This window comes from Capra hircus, chromosome 5, assembly GCF_001704415.2.
Source record: "Capra hircus breed San Clemente chromosome 5, ASM170441v1, whole genome shotgun sequence".
NCBI lineage: Eukaryota > Metazoa > Chordata > Mammalia > Artiodactyla > Bovidae > Capra > Capra hircus.
In genome coordinates, this window is record NC_030812.1 from 6,844,743 (window position 1) to 6,860,653 (window position 15,911).

The 15,911-nt window shown below is 40.3% G+C and overlaps 1 protein-coding gene across 1 annotated transcript in view; it reads left to right on the top strand.

The window, feature by feature from the left end:
- NAV3 (neuron navigator 3) overlaps positions 3,479 to 15,911 on the top strand; it is a 619,023-nt gene continuing 606,590 nt past the window's right edge. Inside the window, exon 1 of the mRNA XM_013963653.2 lies at positions 3,479 to 3,866. Within this exon, the coding sequence (XP_013819107.2) occupies positions 3,795 to 3,866 (72 nt within the window). The 5' untranslated portion in view covers positions 3,479 to 3,794. The remainder of the gene's footprint in view (positions 3,867 to 15,911) is intronic.

The following is a 15,911-nucleotide window of genomic DNA, read 5'->3' on the forward strand; positions in this document are numbered from 1 at the left end:
CCCTTCCCTCAGATCATGAAGGTGTTTTCCCATAAGCCTTATTGTTTTGTGTACAGTCCACCTGAAATTGATTACTGGTGTGAATCTGAGGTCAAGTTTTATTTTTTTCCTTATGAATATCCAGTTGACCCGGAACTCTTATTAAAGGCTTTTTCCCCAGGGCCTTGTAGTTCCACCTTTGTGAACTGCATATGTGTTATGAGTCCTTCTTTGGATTTTTGCATTCCATTGGTGAACTTGTCTACCCTTGTACGAGTGAAATCGTGTTTTATTTACTGTTGGTGGATAATAGGCCTTCACATCTGGTAAAGCAGATAGTTGCAACTTGTTCTTCATGAGTGTCTTGGACTTTCACGATCTTTTACATTTCCATATATATTTTACAAACATCTTTTAAAGTTATAAAAAGAAAATGGGGTTTTGATTAGTAATGCACTGAATCTAGGCAAGAGCTGGCATTTCCACAGTACTGAATCTTAAGTTATTAATATGGCATAGGCCTCTTTCATTTAGATATTTATTTTTGATGGTGTTTTATTGCTCTCTCATAAAGTTTTTATCATCTTTTATGAGATGCATTCCAAGATATTTGTTATTTTTGTGACACCATAAATAGTATATTTTTAGAGTTCTGAGTATTTGTTGCTGTTATAAAGAATATAAAGGAATGTTATATATTTTTATCCAGGAAAATTGCTAAACACATTAATTCTAGTAATTTATCTCTTGATTTTTTTTAGTGTTTTCTGCATGCATCATCATGACATTTGCAAAAAATAAGACTATTTTCTTCTTTTTGGTGCTTTATACCACTCACCTGCCTCTGTCTCCTTCCTCCCTCTCCTTCCCTCTGCCTCTCTCCCTGTCTTGTATTTTCTTTTCTCAATGCATGACTAGGACTTTAGGTGCAATATTTAGTAGACATCACAGTAGCAGGCATTATGTGCTATTCCTGAGCAAATGGAAAATCTTTAGCTTTTCATCCATAAAGTATGTGTTTGCTATAGACATTTTATGAATACACTCTATCAGATAAAGGATGACTGTGAAAATCCCTTTTTGGTCCTCATTTGCCAAGATTTTTTTTTTTTTTTGATCATGAATCAATGTTAACTATGTCAAATTATATTTCTGTACCAATAGAGATGAGTACATCATTTTTCTTCCTTGCTGATGTGGTGAATTAGACTGATGGATTTTTAAATCTTAAACCAGTCTTTTATTCACAGGGTGATACCAACTTGAAATTGATGTATGATTCATTTTATACTTTACTGGATTCAGCTCGCGCGTGTTCCTTTAGGACTTTGGCTTCTGTGTCCACCAATGAGATTGTAATTCGGGCTTCAGTAAGCATCTTTGGTTTGCTTTACAAATTCTGTGATCTTACCTGTGTCCAAAGTGCTTCTCTTATGGGGTTTGCTCTCTTAGTGATATCATCATGTGTTCTCATGATGATGTTCACACACAGATGATGCTCACGGATGTTCACACATCCATTCTCCCGTCCAAGCAGTTACCAGTTCCGTCGACTCCACCTGCACACCGTAGCACTCAGTCGGGTCATCTTTTCCCATCTGTCAGCTCCTACACTTGTTCAGAATGCTATTTCTTTGATTGTTCTAATGATCCCTATAAAGTTTCTGTGCCACAAGTTTTGTTCTTTCCCACCTATTTTCCATACTTTAGTTAGATGGACTTTTAAAAGTAAAAAATATATATATTCTTTTTAGTTACATTCTTTCTTTAAAAATGTTAGTGGCTTCTCATTGAATTTCTTTGGATTCCTCAGATAGGCTATGTTTTCTCCCATGTACAGGTCCTTGCCTGTGCAGTTTCCTTTGCTGGTAATGTTCACACAGGACAGAAACTTTGTACATTGTATTTAGTGAAAATACCTGTGCTGCAGAGCAGAGGAGGCATAGAATGAGCAAGGGTTGGCCAGAGAATGACTAGTCAGGAAACAGTCCAGGAGCTGATTTGTCAAACATTATCTGTCTACTTTATCATATATTTTATGCTTGGCTTGGCATGTTTAGTGGTACCTGGAGGTGAGTTCTTAAAGGGAACATACCATGTTCGACTCTTGCGCTCATTTCTAGATAGAACAGTTTATGGGTCATGTCAAAAGTAAAGCCTTTTAAGTAAATAACCGGGGCGGTGAGGAACGGTTGCAGGCACAAGGCATAGTTAACCCTGCTAAAGTGATACTTGAAGAACTGTCAGATGAAAGGGGAAATTTAAAAGATATTGTGTACATTGAGGACTACAAGGATATGAATAATTACAATGTACAGACACATTCAGGAATGCAGACTTCGTTTCCAAATTAGGAAGAACAATCTAAAGCCTGGAACTACCCCAATCTGGAAAGAGCTGCCTCCTGAGACACTAAGTTTCCTCCTGTTCGATGTATTCTTGCAGTGGCTGGTCAATTGTGTAAATGGAATTTATATATTAGAGCAGTGGTTCCAAGACTCAGGCCATATCTCAGACTAGTAAAATCACAGTCTCTGGGGATGAGACACAAGAATCAGTTGTTTCTGAAGCTTCCCAAATAATTCCAAAATGCAGAAAAAAAGTTTGGAAAGTGCGCTGCATTAGAGGGAGGTTTCAACTCTTCAGTGGTTTTCTTGCATCAGAAGGGTTTAGAAAAGATGGAAAAACAATAAAAGCCAGCGTGTTTGTGAGCACTACCCTGTAGCTCCTGAACTGGCAGGGTAGGGTGGACCCCAAGAATCTATGTGATTAAGATTATTACCAGTTGATTCGCTTTTCTGGCTGGGTTTGGAAACCGCTGGATTATAAGGAGAGGGCCTTGTGTGTTCATCATCTGACAAGGCACTTAATGAACTCATTTGTGGTATCCTTGTGGACAGTAAAATACATACTGTGAGCTGAGACAACTGTGTCTGGGACAAAGAGTGTGTTTTGGATTCAAAGGTATCTGAATTGAAATTCTAGTCCTGTTACACTTATCTAACTAGACTTACAAAATTTACTCACCCTCTCAACCTCCTCATTGTAAAATGGAATAATATTATCCATTTTATAGATTCATTTGGAGGTTTAAATAAAGTTGTTTATGAAAAGTGTCAGTCTTGTATAATGTCTGTCAGGCTCTTTTCTAAATTGTAGCTCTGTGAATGCTGAAATTAATGAGTGGGACCATAAAGCCTGTACACATTTGGTGAATGTGTGTGTTTTCTAGGTTGATTTTTTTTTTTTTTTTGCTTCAATCCCTGTCAATCCCTGGTTTTAATATTCTATTTTGGTTTGGGCATTATAATTGGTGTTTTAAAGGCCCTAGGGTTAAAGAATAATGTCATTTATTCCCATTCCTATTATGTGAAGTATAATCCATGCCTACAGGTTTTTTTCTAAATTGGACATTTCAGATAAATTTTTCTCATTAATTGTACTATAAATGGTGGGCTACTAGAATTAACTGTGTGCTTCTTTTTTTATTATAGGCTTACAAGAACTGTAATTATTTATTAAAATGGAAAACTCTGAAGAAAGAAAAAGATAGCAGTTGCAGTTAAAATTCCTGGATGAATATTTTGCTTTTGAGAAGTGTGCATTTAAAAACGATATGTTGATTTGGAAAGTCCCAGGAGTCAATTACAAAATCCACTTTTTCCATTCAATCAATGGAGTTTTTCATCATTCCTTGGAGCTGATGAAATTCAGAGATGGTGCGTGATGGGAAGTGTTTTCCTAGTGATTGCATCTTGGATTAGCTTGCTGCTTTTTTGAAGATATTCTATTGTGAAGGGCAAGAACCTAATGTGATGGATTTATCTTCAGAGATGAGCAGACATGGGAAGAACCCAGTGAGTCACAAGCTAGAAGATCAGAAAAAGGTAATACAGATACATTTCCTTTTGCTTGGTCACTTTTTTTTTTTTTTTTTTGCTTACACAGAAGACTGTAAGTTGAAAATGAATGTGCTCTGAGAAATAGCATGCTATTTCATGAGAATTAATCCTGCCATGTAGCCAAGTGTTGCTCTGGGCCTGGATTTCATTATCAGCTAGTGGTTTAGTTTCTAAAGTCTTCTGAATTCATCCATCCAATGGGTTTGTAAAGGATTCTACTATGTTTGCTCACCCCGACTTGATTCTGTTCATAGTAACTTGCTGGTCTGACTGCATGTGAACAGTTTTCTCAGATCCAGATGAAGTGAGAGTTGTGGGGCATCTCTGGAGTAACGGAGCGAGACAGAGTTCTACAGGAAAACAAGTGCCTTGAAGCTGTTGCTCTTCGAAGGCTTAGTTGGCATTTGAAATTCTCTGGTTTCATGTCCTCGGGGCACATCAACCTCTTAGTTTCCCACCTAGCCTAGAGAGAGAGTCATGAGCCAACTGTGAGCTATGGTTTGCCTCTTCATGTGTGATGTCCAAGCAACTAACGGAAAATATCAAGAAAGGACTGAGCTAATATATATTTTTAAAATGGGCTTAGAGAGCTTCTGAGAGGGAAGCTGGGAATTGATCCTGAGGGCTGCATTTCAACCTCATTTTTCTACCTTTTGAGAAACTCTTACCTGCTAAACTGTTGTACTGTTGTGGGAACCATCTAGAGAGCACTTAGCAGAAGGGTCAGGGATGGTCCCCGGGAGAGGAAGCCTACTCTTAATGAAATGCGTTCTCTTTTGTGGTGCCTTTCATTGAATCCATTAGTACAGAGAGGCTTGTGGGAACCCAGGGGCTAAGGCACAAAAGCAAGGAATAGCGAGATAACAGAAAGATGTTTAGTTAGAGCTGGATTTCAGGGACACGATTAAGGTTTGTTTTTACATCTGTCTCGGAAATTATTTACTACGCACTTTGTACTCCCAGAATGCAACGAGCTCTTTCACAGTTTTAGAGGTAAGAAATTTAGAAGAAGCCAAGAAGAGTCAATAGCTTATGAATTTGTTCTGATTTTGTGACCACTGCCACTACAATGGGGGCTACAGGGATCCTTTTTGCAGCAGTTTGGGCAGAAATGGATGGATTATTTATGCCCAGTTTGGGTCCTCCATGAAGACTACCTTCAGTATAAGTAAGTCTTGGAAAACACTAAGTATTGTAAAGTCCAAAATGGCTGGAATCTGTTTTCAATTCATTGTGGATATCAATTCCTGCACAAACAAGTGTGTTACCAAGAATGCTGTTTGTGTTTTAAATGGTCATCATTTTTTTTTCCCTTGCTCTTTAGCAGTAAGGGTGTTAATCTGAAAAAGTTGGCAAGGTAAGTTTCTGTCTAAAGCATGCTCTTCAAATTCTTAACTACAAAGGAACCACTTAATCTGTTTCCTCTGTTCACATTTCTAAAAATGTCTTTCACACTGATGATAAAATTTTGCCGACTGTATCGGACCAGTGAGGAATGTGAATGACAACTACTGCCTGCCATGTCAATAGACCAAGGGTGTTGCAGCTGTCAACCCTCTGCCACTACAGCAGATGGTGTGTACCTGAGCAGACTCAGGTACAGTGTGTACCCTGAGGAGATGTGTGTACCCTCAGGATGAAAAAGCCCAGGATGCTGGCCCTGATGGTGTGTACCCTGAGGAGACTCAGGATGAAAAAGCCCAGGATGCTGGCCCCAGATAGCTGAGGTGCATATCAAAGGAATGATCCCAGCGAGCCAAGACTCTTGCCTCCTCCTATATATAGAGAAAAGCACTAAATTCCTTAACTTCAGTATTTGGTTTTCTTTAATTAATGATAATCTTCCGATATCCTGACTACCTGGTCTTTGTTGCAAAAGCTCCTTCATATCCTGACTTCTCCCATAGCTTTTTTTTTTTTTGTCATATTCTTTCTTTTTTTTTTTAAATTTATTTATTTTTTTAATTTTAAAATCTGTAATTCTTACATGCGTTCCCAAACATGAACCCCTCTCCCACCTCCCTCCCCATAACATCTCTCTGGGTCATCCCCATGCACCAGCTCCAAGCATGCTGTATCCTGCATCAGACATAGACTGGCGATTCAATTCTTACATGATAGTATACATGTTAGAATGTCATTCTCCCAAATCATCCCACCCTCTCCCTCTCCCTCTGAGTCCAAAAGTCCATTATACACATCTGTGTCTCTTTCCCTGTCTTGCATACAGGGTCGTCATTGCCATCTTCCTAAATTCCACATATATGTGTTAGTATACTGTATTGGTGTTTTTCTTTCTGGCTTACTTCACTCTGTATAATCGGCTCCAGTTTCATCCATCTCATCAGAACTGATTCAAATGAATTCTTTTTAACGGCTGAGTAATACTCCATTGTGTATATGTACCACAGCTTTCTTATCCATTCATCTGCTGATGGACATCTAGGTTGTTTCCATGTCCTAGCTATTATAAACAGTGCTGCGATGAACATTGGGGTACATGTGTCTCTTTCAATTCTGGTTTCCTCGGTGTGTATGCCCAGCAGTGGGATTGCTGGGTCATAAGGTAGTTCTATTTGCAATTTTTGAAACAGTCACTTAGAGCTATCTGAGAGGGTGTGTCCTGGGCTTAAGTTTTCAGTTTTGTCTGCTCGAATAAAACATAAGTCTCAAGTTTTAGGTTTTGAATTATTTTTCATCTGACTAAAGGAAAATGAATTTGGTTCAGTTCAGTCACTCAGTCGTGTCCAACTCTTTGTGACCCGTGGACTGCAGCATGCCAGGCTTCCCTGTCCATCACCAGCTCCTGGAGCTTGCTCAAACTCATGTCGATTATGTCAGTAATGCCATCCAACCATCTCATCCTCTGTCGTCCCCTTCTCCTCCTACCTTCAATCTTTTCCACCATCAGGGTCTTTTTCAGTGAGTCTGTTCTTTGCAGGAGGTGGCCAAAGGATTGGAGTTTCAGCTTCAGCATCAGTCTTTCCAATAAATATTCAGGACTGATTTCCTTTAGGATGGACTGGTTGGATCTCCTTGCTGTCCAAGGGACTCTCGAGTCTTCTCCAACACCACAGTTCAAAAGCATCAATTCTTTGGTGCTCAGCTTTCTTTATAGTCCAACTTTCACATCCATACATGACTACTGGAAAAACCATAGCTTTGACTAGATGGACTTTTGTTGGTAAAATAATGTCTCTGCTTTTTAATATGCTGTCTAGGTTGATCATAGCTATTCTTCCAAGGAGCAAGTGTCTTTTAATTTCATAGCTGAAGTCACCATCTGCAGTGATTTTGGAGCCCCCCAAAATAAAGTCTCTCACTGTTTTCATTGTTTCCCCATTTATTTGCCATGAAGTGATGGGACCAGATCCCATGATCTATCTTAGTTTTCTGAATGTTGAGTATTAAGCCATCATTTTCCTTCTCCTCTTTCAGTTTCCTCAAGAAGCTCTTTAGTTCTTCTTCACTTGCTGCCAGAGGGTGGTGTCATCTGCGTATCTGTGGTTATTGATATTTCTCCCAGAAATCTTGATTCCAGCTTGTGCTTCATCCAGCCTGGTATTTCGCATGATGTACTCTGCATATAAGTTAAATAAGCAGGGTGACAGTATACAGCCTTGATGTACTCCTTTCCCAATTTGGAACCAGTCTGTTGTTCCATGTGCAATTCAAAATGTTGCTTCTTGACCTGCACACAGATTTCTCAGGAGGCAGGTCAGGTGGTCTGGTATTCCCATCTCTCTCAGAATTTTCCATAGTGTGTTGTGATCCACACAGTCAAAGGCTTTGGCATAGTCAATAAAGCAAAAGTAGAGGTTTTTCTGGAACTCGCTTGCTTTTTGGATGATCCAGTGGATATTGGCAATTTGATCTCTGGTTCCTCTGCCTTTTCTAAATCCAGCTTGAACATCTGGAAGTTCACAGTTCACATACAGCTGAAGCCTGGCTTGGAGAATTTTGAGTATTACTTTGCTAGCGTGTGAGATGAGTGCAGTTGTGCATAGTTTGAGCTTTCTTTGGGACTGGAATGAAAACTGACCTTTTCCAGTCCTGTGGCCACTGCTGAGTTTTCCAAGTTTGCTGACATATTGAGTGCAACACTTTCATAGCATCATCTTTTAGGATTTGAAATAGCTCAACTGGAATTCCATCACCTCCACTAGCTTTGTTCCTAGTGATGCTTCCTAAGGCCCACTTGACTTCCCATTCCAGGATGTCTGGCTCTAGGTGAGTGATCACACTGTCATGTTTATCTGGGTCATGAAGCTCTTTTTTGTACAGGTCTTCTGTGCATTCTTGCCACCTCTTCTTAATACCTTCTGCTTTTTTTAGGTCCACACCATTTCTGTCCTTTATTGTGCTCATCTTTGCATGAAATGTTCCTTTGCTTGGTATCTCTAATTTTCTTGAAGCGATCTCTAGTTTTTCTATTGTTTTCCTCTATTTCTTTCCATTGGTTGCTGAGGAAGACTTTCTTATCTCTCCTTGCTGTTCTTTGGAACTCTCCATTCAAATGGGTATACCTTTCCTTTTCTCTCTTGCCTTTTGCTTCTCTTCTTTTCTTATCTATTTGTAAGGCCTCATCAGACAAACATTTTGCCTTTCATTTTCTTGGGGATGGTCTTGCTCACTGCCTCCTGTACAGTGTCATAAGCCTCGGTCCATAGTTCTTCAGACACTCTATCAGATCTAATCCCTTGAGTCTATTTCTCACTTCTACTGTATAATCGTAAGGAATTTGATTTAGATCATACCTGAATGGTCTAGTGGTTTTCCTTACTTTCTTCAATTTAAGTCTGAATTTGGCAATAAGAAATTCATGATCTGAGTCACAGTCAACTCCCAGAGGCAGAGAGACAGGCTTGTGACAGCCAGAGCTGGAAGGCAAGGGGCTACTGCAATCCTAGCCCCAGAGATGGCCTCCTCCATCAAACTGAGAGCAGGCTCCCAGTTGGTAACCAAGTCTTCCTGGGAGCCTGGAAGGTTGACATCTGCCAGGAGGGTCACGGCCTGAGATCAGCTCCCCAGAGAAGACAGATGGCCCACCTGAGACAGTGCTTTCTCGGGGTACTGGGAAACTGGGCAGCTGGGACTGGGAAGGTGATTAAGATGCACAGTCCACCTGGGACACTGCGTTCACCAAGCACCTGGTCACCGGAGCTGTTCAGACCTGGGAACGGCACAAAATTCACACCCAACTAACAGAGACTGAGCCAGAACTGGGTCTGAGTGTCCCCTGTGGCTGTATTGGTCAGCAGTGGCCTGTTGCAGGGGCTCTGGGTGCAGCAGGCCTGGCTATGGCATAAGCCCTCTCGGAGGAGGTCACCATTAACCCCACCATAGAGCTGCCAGAGCTACACAGGACTGGGAAACAGACTCTTGGAGGGCGCAAACAAAAGCTTGTGCACACCAGGACCCTGGAGAAAGGAGCAGTGACCCCACAAGAGACTGACCCAGACATGCCCATGAGTGTCCAGGAGTCTCCGGCGGAGGCGTGGGTCGGCGGGGGCCTGCTGCAGGGTCGGATGTACTGAGTGCAGTAGTGCACGCATGGAAGCTTTGGAAGGACGTCGCCATTATCTTCATTACCTCCACATTATATCTATTCCTGTGGGCAAGAATCCCTTAGAAGAAATGGAGTAGCCGTCATAGTCAACCAAAGAGTCCAAACTGCAGTACTTGGTTGCAGTCTCAAAAATGACAGAATGATCTCTGTTCGTTTCCAAGGCAAACCATTCAATATTCCAGGTTATTGGATATTGACAGTAATCCAAGCCTGTGCCCCGACCAGTAATGCTGAAGAAGCTAAAATTGAATAGTTCTATGAAGACCTACAAGACCTCATAGAACTAACACCCAAAAAAGATATCCTCTTCATTATAGGGGACTGGAAAGTAAAAGTAGGAAGTCAAGAGCTACAATAACAGGCACATTTGGCCTTGGAGTATAAAACAGAGCAGGTCAAAGGCTAATAGAGTTTTGCCAAGAGAACACACTGGTCATACCAAACACCCTCTTCCAACAACACGAGAGAAGACTCTACACATGGAAAGTGGGTTAGGTAAGCAGTTAGTGCTACAGGGTTCTGATTTCTGATAGCAGCCCTGCTTTTCTCGCAGGCAAACAAAGTACTGCTGCATGTGTTATTCTTTCATTTCCTGAATAAAAGAGATTTTTGCAAATACGGAAGGGAGTACAGACCAAAGAATGGAAGGAATTGCAGTGGGATGTATTTTAAAAGTAATTTGAGAATTTCTTGAGTGGAACTTTAAACAGTGGTCTGTAGTCATACTTAGTTGCCTGGGCCAATTCACAGAGGACTGTTTAGCACATAGAGAATAGTAATAGAATTTGGACAAACTATGGGGATCCATGATTTTGTGGAAAACAACATAAAAGAACAGCTTGGTGCTGTGTTGTAAGAGAATCCTTATTGCCTTACCTTCTAGTTGGCCAGGAGATGTGGGAGGGATGAACATTTTCGTTAAGCAGTATCAAGATGGAAAACAGGGTTCTAAGACTGCTCAATTGGGGCAGGCGTTTGCAGTGAATAAGTCAGGAATTCAGGTGTTGATTGGTCAGTACGTAAGATGGAAATCTGTTACATGTCAGCAGGAATACCATTCTAACAACAGTTTTGTGAGTTTGTATTAAGGAGACAAATGAAATGTTGCATCATAAATCTTCATAGATTAAGCTCTGGACATAGCTCTGACGCCACACAATTGCCAGCAGAGATTATAAGATCATTCATGTAATTACTCTAAGTGTTTGTAGTCCTTTGAGGTGAATTCATTAAACAGGAGCAATGTTTCACAGAAGTGGAATAAAATTCATTAATTCTAACTTACAACTTGAAAATCCAGTGGTGAAACTTTTTTTTGGCATTACTGAAAAATGTGTGCTTTTCATAGTTTGACACATGGTAGACCTTCAAAGCAGGATGCATTGAACTGGCTTGAGTCTAGGTTTTTATTTTGAACTCTGAACAACCAATTTCTTGTTTAGTGAATAAATAGCTCACTAGCTTTTGTTCTTACCTTAGATAGCTCACTAACTTTTGTTCTTAATTTAAAATGTGTGCATTTGTACTTATTCTCTGCTTCCCAGTAGAAACTTTTAGAGTACTGAAACAGAGTTTGTGAGTATGTCTGTTTTATCCCAATAAGTAGGTAAATATCAGAGATCATTTGTGGAGTACTTACTATATACCTGGGACTTCCCTGATAGTTCAGTTGTTGAAGAATCTGTCTATAATGCAGGAGACCCTGGTTCGATTCCTGGGTTGGGAAGATCTTCTGGAGAAGGGCTGGGCTACCCACTCCAGTATTCTGGGCTAGAGAATTCCATGGAGTGTGTAGTGTATGGGTTCACAAAGAGTCGGACATGACTGAGTGACTCTCACTTTCACTTTACTGTCTACCTGGCACATGCTTGGTCCTTTATCATTTATTAAGAATGTACCTTCATGCAAAGATAAAAACTGTTTTTTACCTCTTTAAGATAGTTGGTCCTATAAACATAATGCTCAGTTCTCAAGTATATATATACACACTTATATATACACATACATCGGAGAAGGCAATGGCAACCCACTCCAGTACTCTTGCCTGGAAAATCCCATGGACGGAGGAGCCTGGTAGGCTGCAGTCCATGGGGTTGCACAGAGTTAGACATGACTGAAGTGACTTAGCAGCAGCAGCAGCAGCAAATACATACATACACACACTATTATTCAAAACTAATAGTTCAAAAGTGTGTGTGTGTGTGTGTGTGTGTGTGTGTGTGTGTGTGTGTGTGAATTCTTGGGCTTCTTTTAAATAGTACCTCATCATCTCACTAACTCTGAACAGAGGAAAACATACTTGAAAGTTAGAAAGTTATGTCTACAAATCCTATACTGAAGTGCTCTTCATTATGGATAAGCCAGAAATGTGGATCTTATAGGAACTGAGAATACACCTAAGAATTTCAGATCACCTTGGATTAGTGTAGGACTAGGTGGAATTCCATTGTCTTTTTGGATTCCTATGATTATCATCAGTAGAACTTTCAGTTAATATTGGCACATAGTCCTCCTCTTGGCATTCGGCTTCTGGAATGTCCCAGGTGGCAGAATTATGATGGCATTGCAAAACTTCTGGATGCCTGTAATGAGGTGTTTCTTTTGGGAAACTTTACCTTCTGACCCGTGTTTGCTCACTGATGCCTGTGAAGCTGGTATATTACTTTCCACTAATTGTATTGCTTTGCAGAATTATTTCTGTAAAAGCTCCCAGAGCAGTGTAAGCCCTATAGGTACAAATGTCACTTGTATATAATTACTTGTGACCTTGAACTCAAAAGCACAGCTCGGATGATCTTGCTGTTAGTCTCACTGCAGCAGTTTGCTGACCAGACAGCCCTGGGACACTGCATTTTTGCTCTACAAATATCTTGTGTATTAAACCAAACTCTTTGTCATAGTCAGTGATTTACTAGGTGCTGCTGAAAAAGGTAGCAGGATACACATTTTGACATTGTGGCAGTGACATACAATAAATAGAGAATGACCTGTTGGAACTATTTTGTTTCTCTATTCTCTAAAGCAGAAAGGAATGAGCAGTATTATTGCATTTACGTGGAGGTGCTTACGTTTATGGACATGTCCAAGATGGGTGCCATCTCGGTTTGTCACTTTTAAAATCATGTCTTTTACACGTTGGGCATTATTTTCACAGTGCGATCCAGAAAACTCAAGATAAATCCCAACACATCGTGTCTTTCTTTCTAAGAGATGACAGTTATTTCAGTAGTGAATGAGTTTGAGATGTGGAAAATCATGGAAAATGAGAGAAATGATTGTATTTATGAATAGAAAAGAATAGGCTGATTGTTGTTCAGTCACTCACTCGTGTCCAGCTCTTTGTGACCACGTGGACCACAGCACGCCAGGCTTCCCTGTCCTTCACCATCTCCTGGAGTTGACGCAGACTCATCTCCATTGAGTCGGTGATGCCATCCAACCATCTCATTCTTTGTCGTCTCCTTCTCCTCCTGCTTTCAGTCTTTCCCAGCATCAGGGTCTTTTCTAATGAGTCGGCTGGAACAAGCCTTTTATTTCAAGGGCAGCCCCTGTAATGCTGTGGAATTAAAATCAAGTTTAAGTAGCAGGTTCGAGGAAGCATCATCTGTAAATGACACTGAGCTCTTCGTCATTGTCTTTGCCCATGGGCTAGTTGTGTTCTTTTTTTTTTCTTTCCTGTTGACATCATGCAGAGGTGTGACCCAGGTGTGTATCTGAATATGACTGTGTTAGGCTGCTCTAATAATTTTATTGAAAAATCTTGCCCACTTATGGTTGCCACTGCTTTAGAGAGTAAAACTGCTTTATCAGTTTAAAACTAGCATACTCTTTACTATTTATTTAGCGTGCTGAGATTTTAAATTTAGACTACCTTTGTTGCATTTTCTTGCAACACCATGTAAAACACCATCGTGCAGGAGAACAGAAATATACTGGGATTACTCTCACAGGGGTTGAAGACTACTTGAAATTGTTTATGTTAGAAACCGATTAAAAGTCTGTCTTCTTAAGATAAAATATGAAGATAAATCACCATAGAAGAGAGGCTTAGGATAGATTCAGCTCTTTATTCTTTCATATTCTTCAAGGTTAGACTCATTTCATGGTGCTTTATTTTTCTAAATCTGCCTGACTTCTTTTAGTGTGTGTGATATATGTTAAAAGGACTGTGCGGGAGGATGAGGTTTCTGAAGCAAAACCACATCATTTGTTAATCATCAAGTTCTGAAGCATGAGTGCTAATATGAATGCATTATCAAGGGTTTCAACAAAAATGAACAGTTATCCCGTTATGGGTTACTCAAATTTTTAATTTTTGAAATATTGCTGGCCTTTTATTAACACTTGGTTTGAACTCTGTGGGTCTGCTTACATGCAGACTCTTTTTTTTTTTTTTTCCCAAAAAATATGTACTGCAGAACACAGGCCATGGTTGGTTGAATCCAGAGACTCAGAACCTCAGCTGAAAAGGACAAGTAGAAAATTATAGGTGGATTTTTGACTGCAAGAGGATTAATGCCCCTAACCTTTGTATTGTTCAAGGGACAACTGTACATCAAGCAAAATCAGATTGATTATATTTTATGCAGCCAAAGAAGGAGAAGCTCTATACAGTCAACAAAAACAAGACCAGGAGCTGACTGTGGCTCAGATCATGAACTCCTTATTACCAAATTCAGACTCAAATTGAAGAAAGTAGGGAAAACCGCTAGACCATTCAGGTATGACCTAAATCAAATGCCTTATGACTATACAGTGGAAGTGAGAAATAGATTTAAGGGCCTAGATCTGATAGATGGAGTGCCTGATGAACTATGGAATGAAGTTTGTGACATTGTGCTGGAGACAGGGATCAAGACCATCCCCATGGAAAAGAAATGCAAAAAAGCAAAATGGCTGTCTGGGGAGGCCTTACAAATAGCTGTGAGGAGAAGAGAGGTGAAAAGCAAAGGAGAAAAGGAAAGATAAAAGCATCTGAATGCAGATTTCCAAAGAATAGCGAGGAGAGATAAGAAAGCCTTCTTCAGCGATCAGTGCAAAGAAATAGAGGAAAAGAACAGAATGGGAAAGACTAGAGATCTCTTCAAGAAAATTAGAGATACCAAGGGAACATTTCATGCAAAGATGGGCTCGAGAAAGGACAGAAATGGTATGGACCTAACAGAAGCAGAAAATATTAAGAAGAGGTGGCAAGAATACACAGAAGAACTGTACAAAAAGATCTTGAAGACCCAGATAATCACAATGGTGTGATCACTCATCTAGAGCCAGACATCTTGGAATGTGAAGTCAAGTGGGCCTTAGAAAGCATCACTACGAACAAAGCTAGTGGAGGTGATGGCATTCCAGTGGAGCTATTTCAAATCCTGAAAGATGATGCTGTGAAAGTGCTGCACTCAATATGCCAGCAAATTTGGAAAACTGAGCAGTGGCCACAGGACTGGAAAAGGTCGATTTTCATTCCAATCCCAAAGAAAGGCAATGCCAAAGAATGCTCAAACTACCACACAATTGCAGTCATCTCACATGCTAGTAAAGTAATGCTCAAAATTCTCCAAGCCAGGCTTCAGCAATACGTGAACCATGAACTCCCTGATGTTCAAGCTGGTTTTAGAAAAGGCAGAGGAACCAGAGATCAAATTGCCAACATCCACTGGATCATGGAAAAAGCAAGACAGTTCCAGAAAAACATCTATATCTGCTTTATTGACTATGCCAAATCCTTTGACTGTGTGGGTCACAATAAACTGTGGAAAATTCTGAAAGAGATGGGAATACCAGACCACCTAACCTGCCTCATGAGAAATCTGTATGCAGGTCAGGAAGCAACAGTTAGAACTGGACATGGAACAACAGACTGGTTCCAAATAGGAAAAGGAGTATGTCAGGGCTGTATATTGTCACCCTGCTTATTTAACTTCTATGCAGAGAACATCATGAGAAACGCTGGACTGGAAGAAACACAAGCTGGAATCAAGATTGCCGGGAGAAATATCAATAACCTCAGATATGCAGATAACACCACCCTTATGGCAGAAAGTGAAGAGGAGCTAAAAAGCCTCTTGATGAAAGTGAAAGAGGAGAGTGAAAAAGTTTGCTTAAAGCTCAACATTCAGAAAATGAAGATCATGGGATCTGGTCCCATCACTTCATGGGAAATAGATGGGGAAACAGTGGAAACAGTGTCAGACTTTATTTTTTGGGGCTCCCAAATCACTGCAGATGGTGATTGCAGTCATGAAATTAAAAGATGCTTGCTCCTTGGAAGAAAAGTTATGACCAACCTAGATAGTATATTCAAAAGCAGAGACATTACTTTGCCGAATAAGGTCCATCTAGTCAAGGCTATGGTTTTTCCTGTGGTCATGTATGGATGCGAGAGTTGGACTGTGAAGAAGGCTGAGCGCTGAAGAATTGATGCTTTTGAACTGCGGTGTTGGAGAAGACTCTTGAGAGTCCCT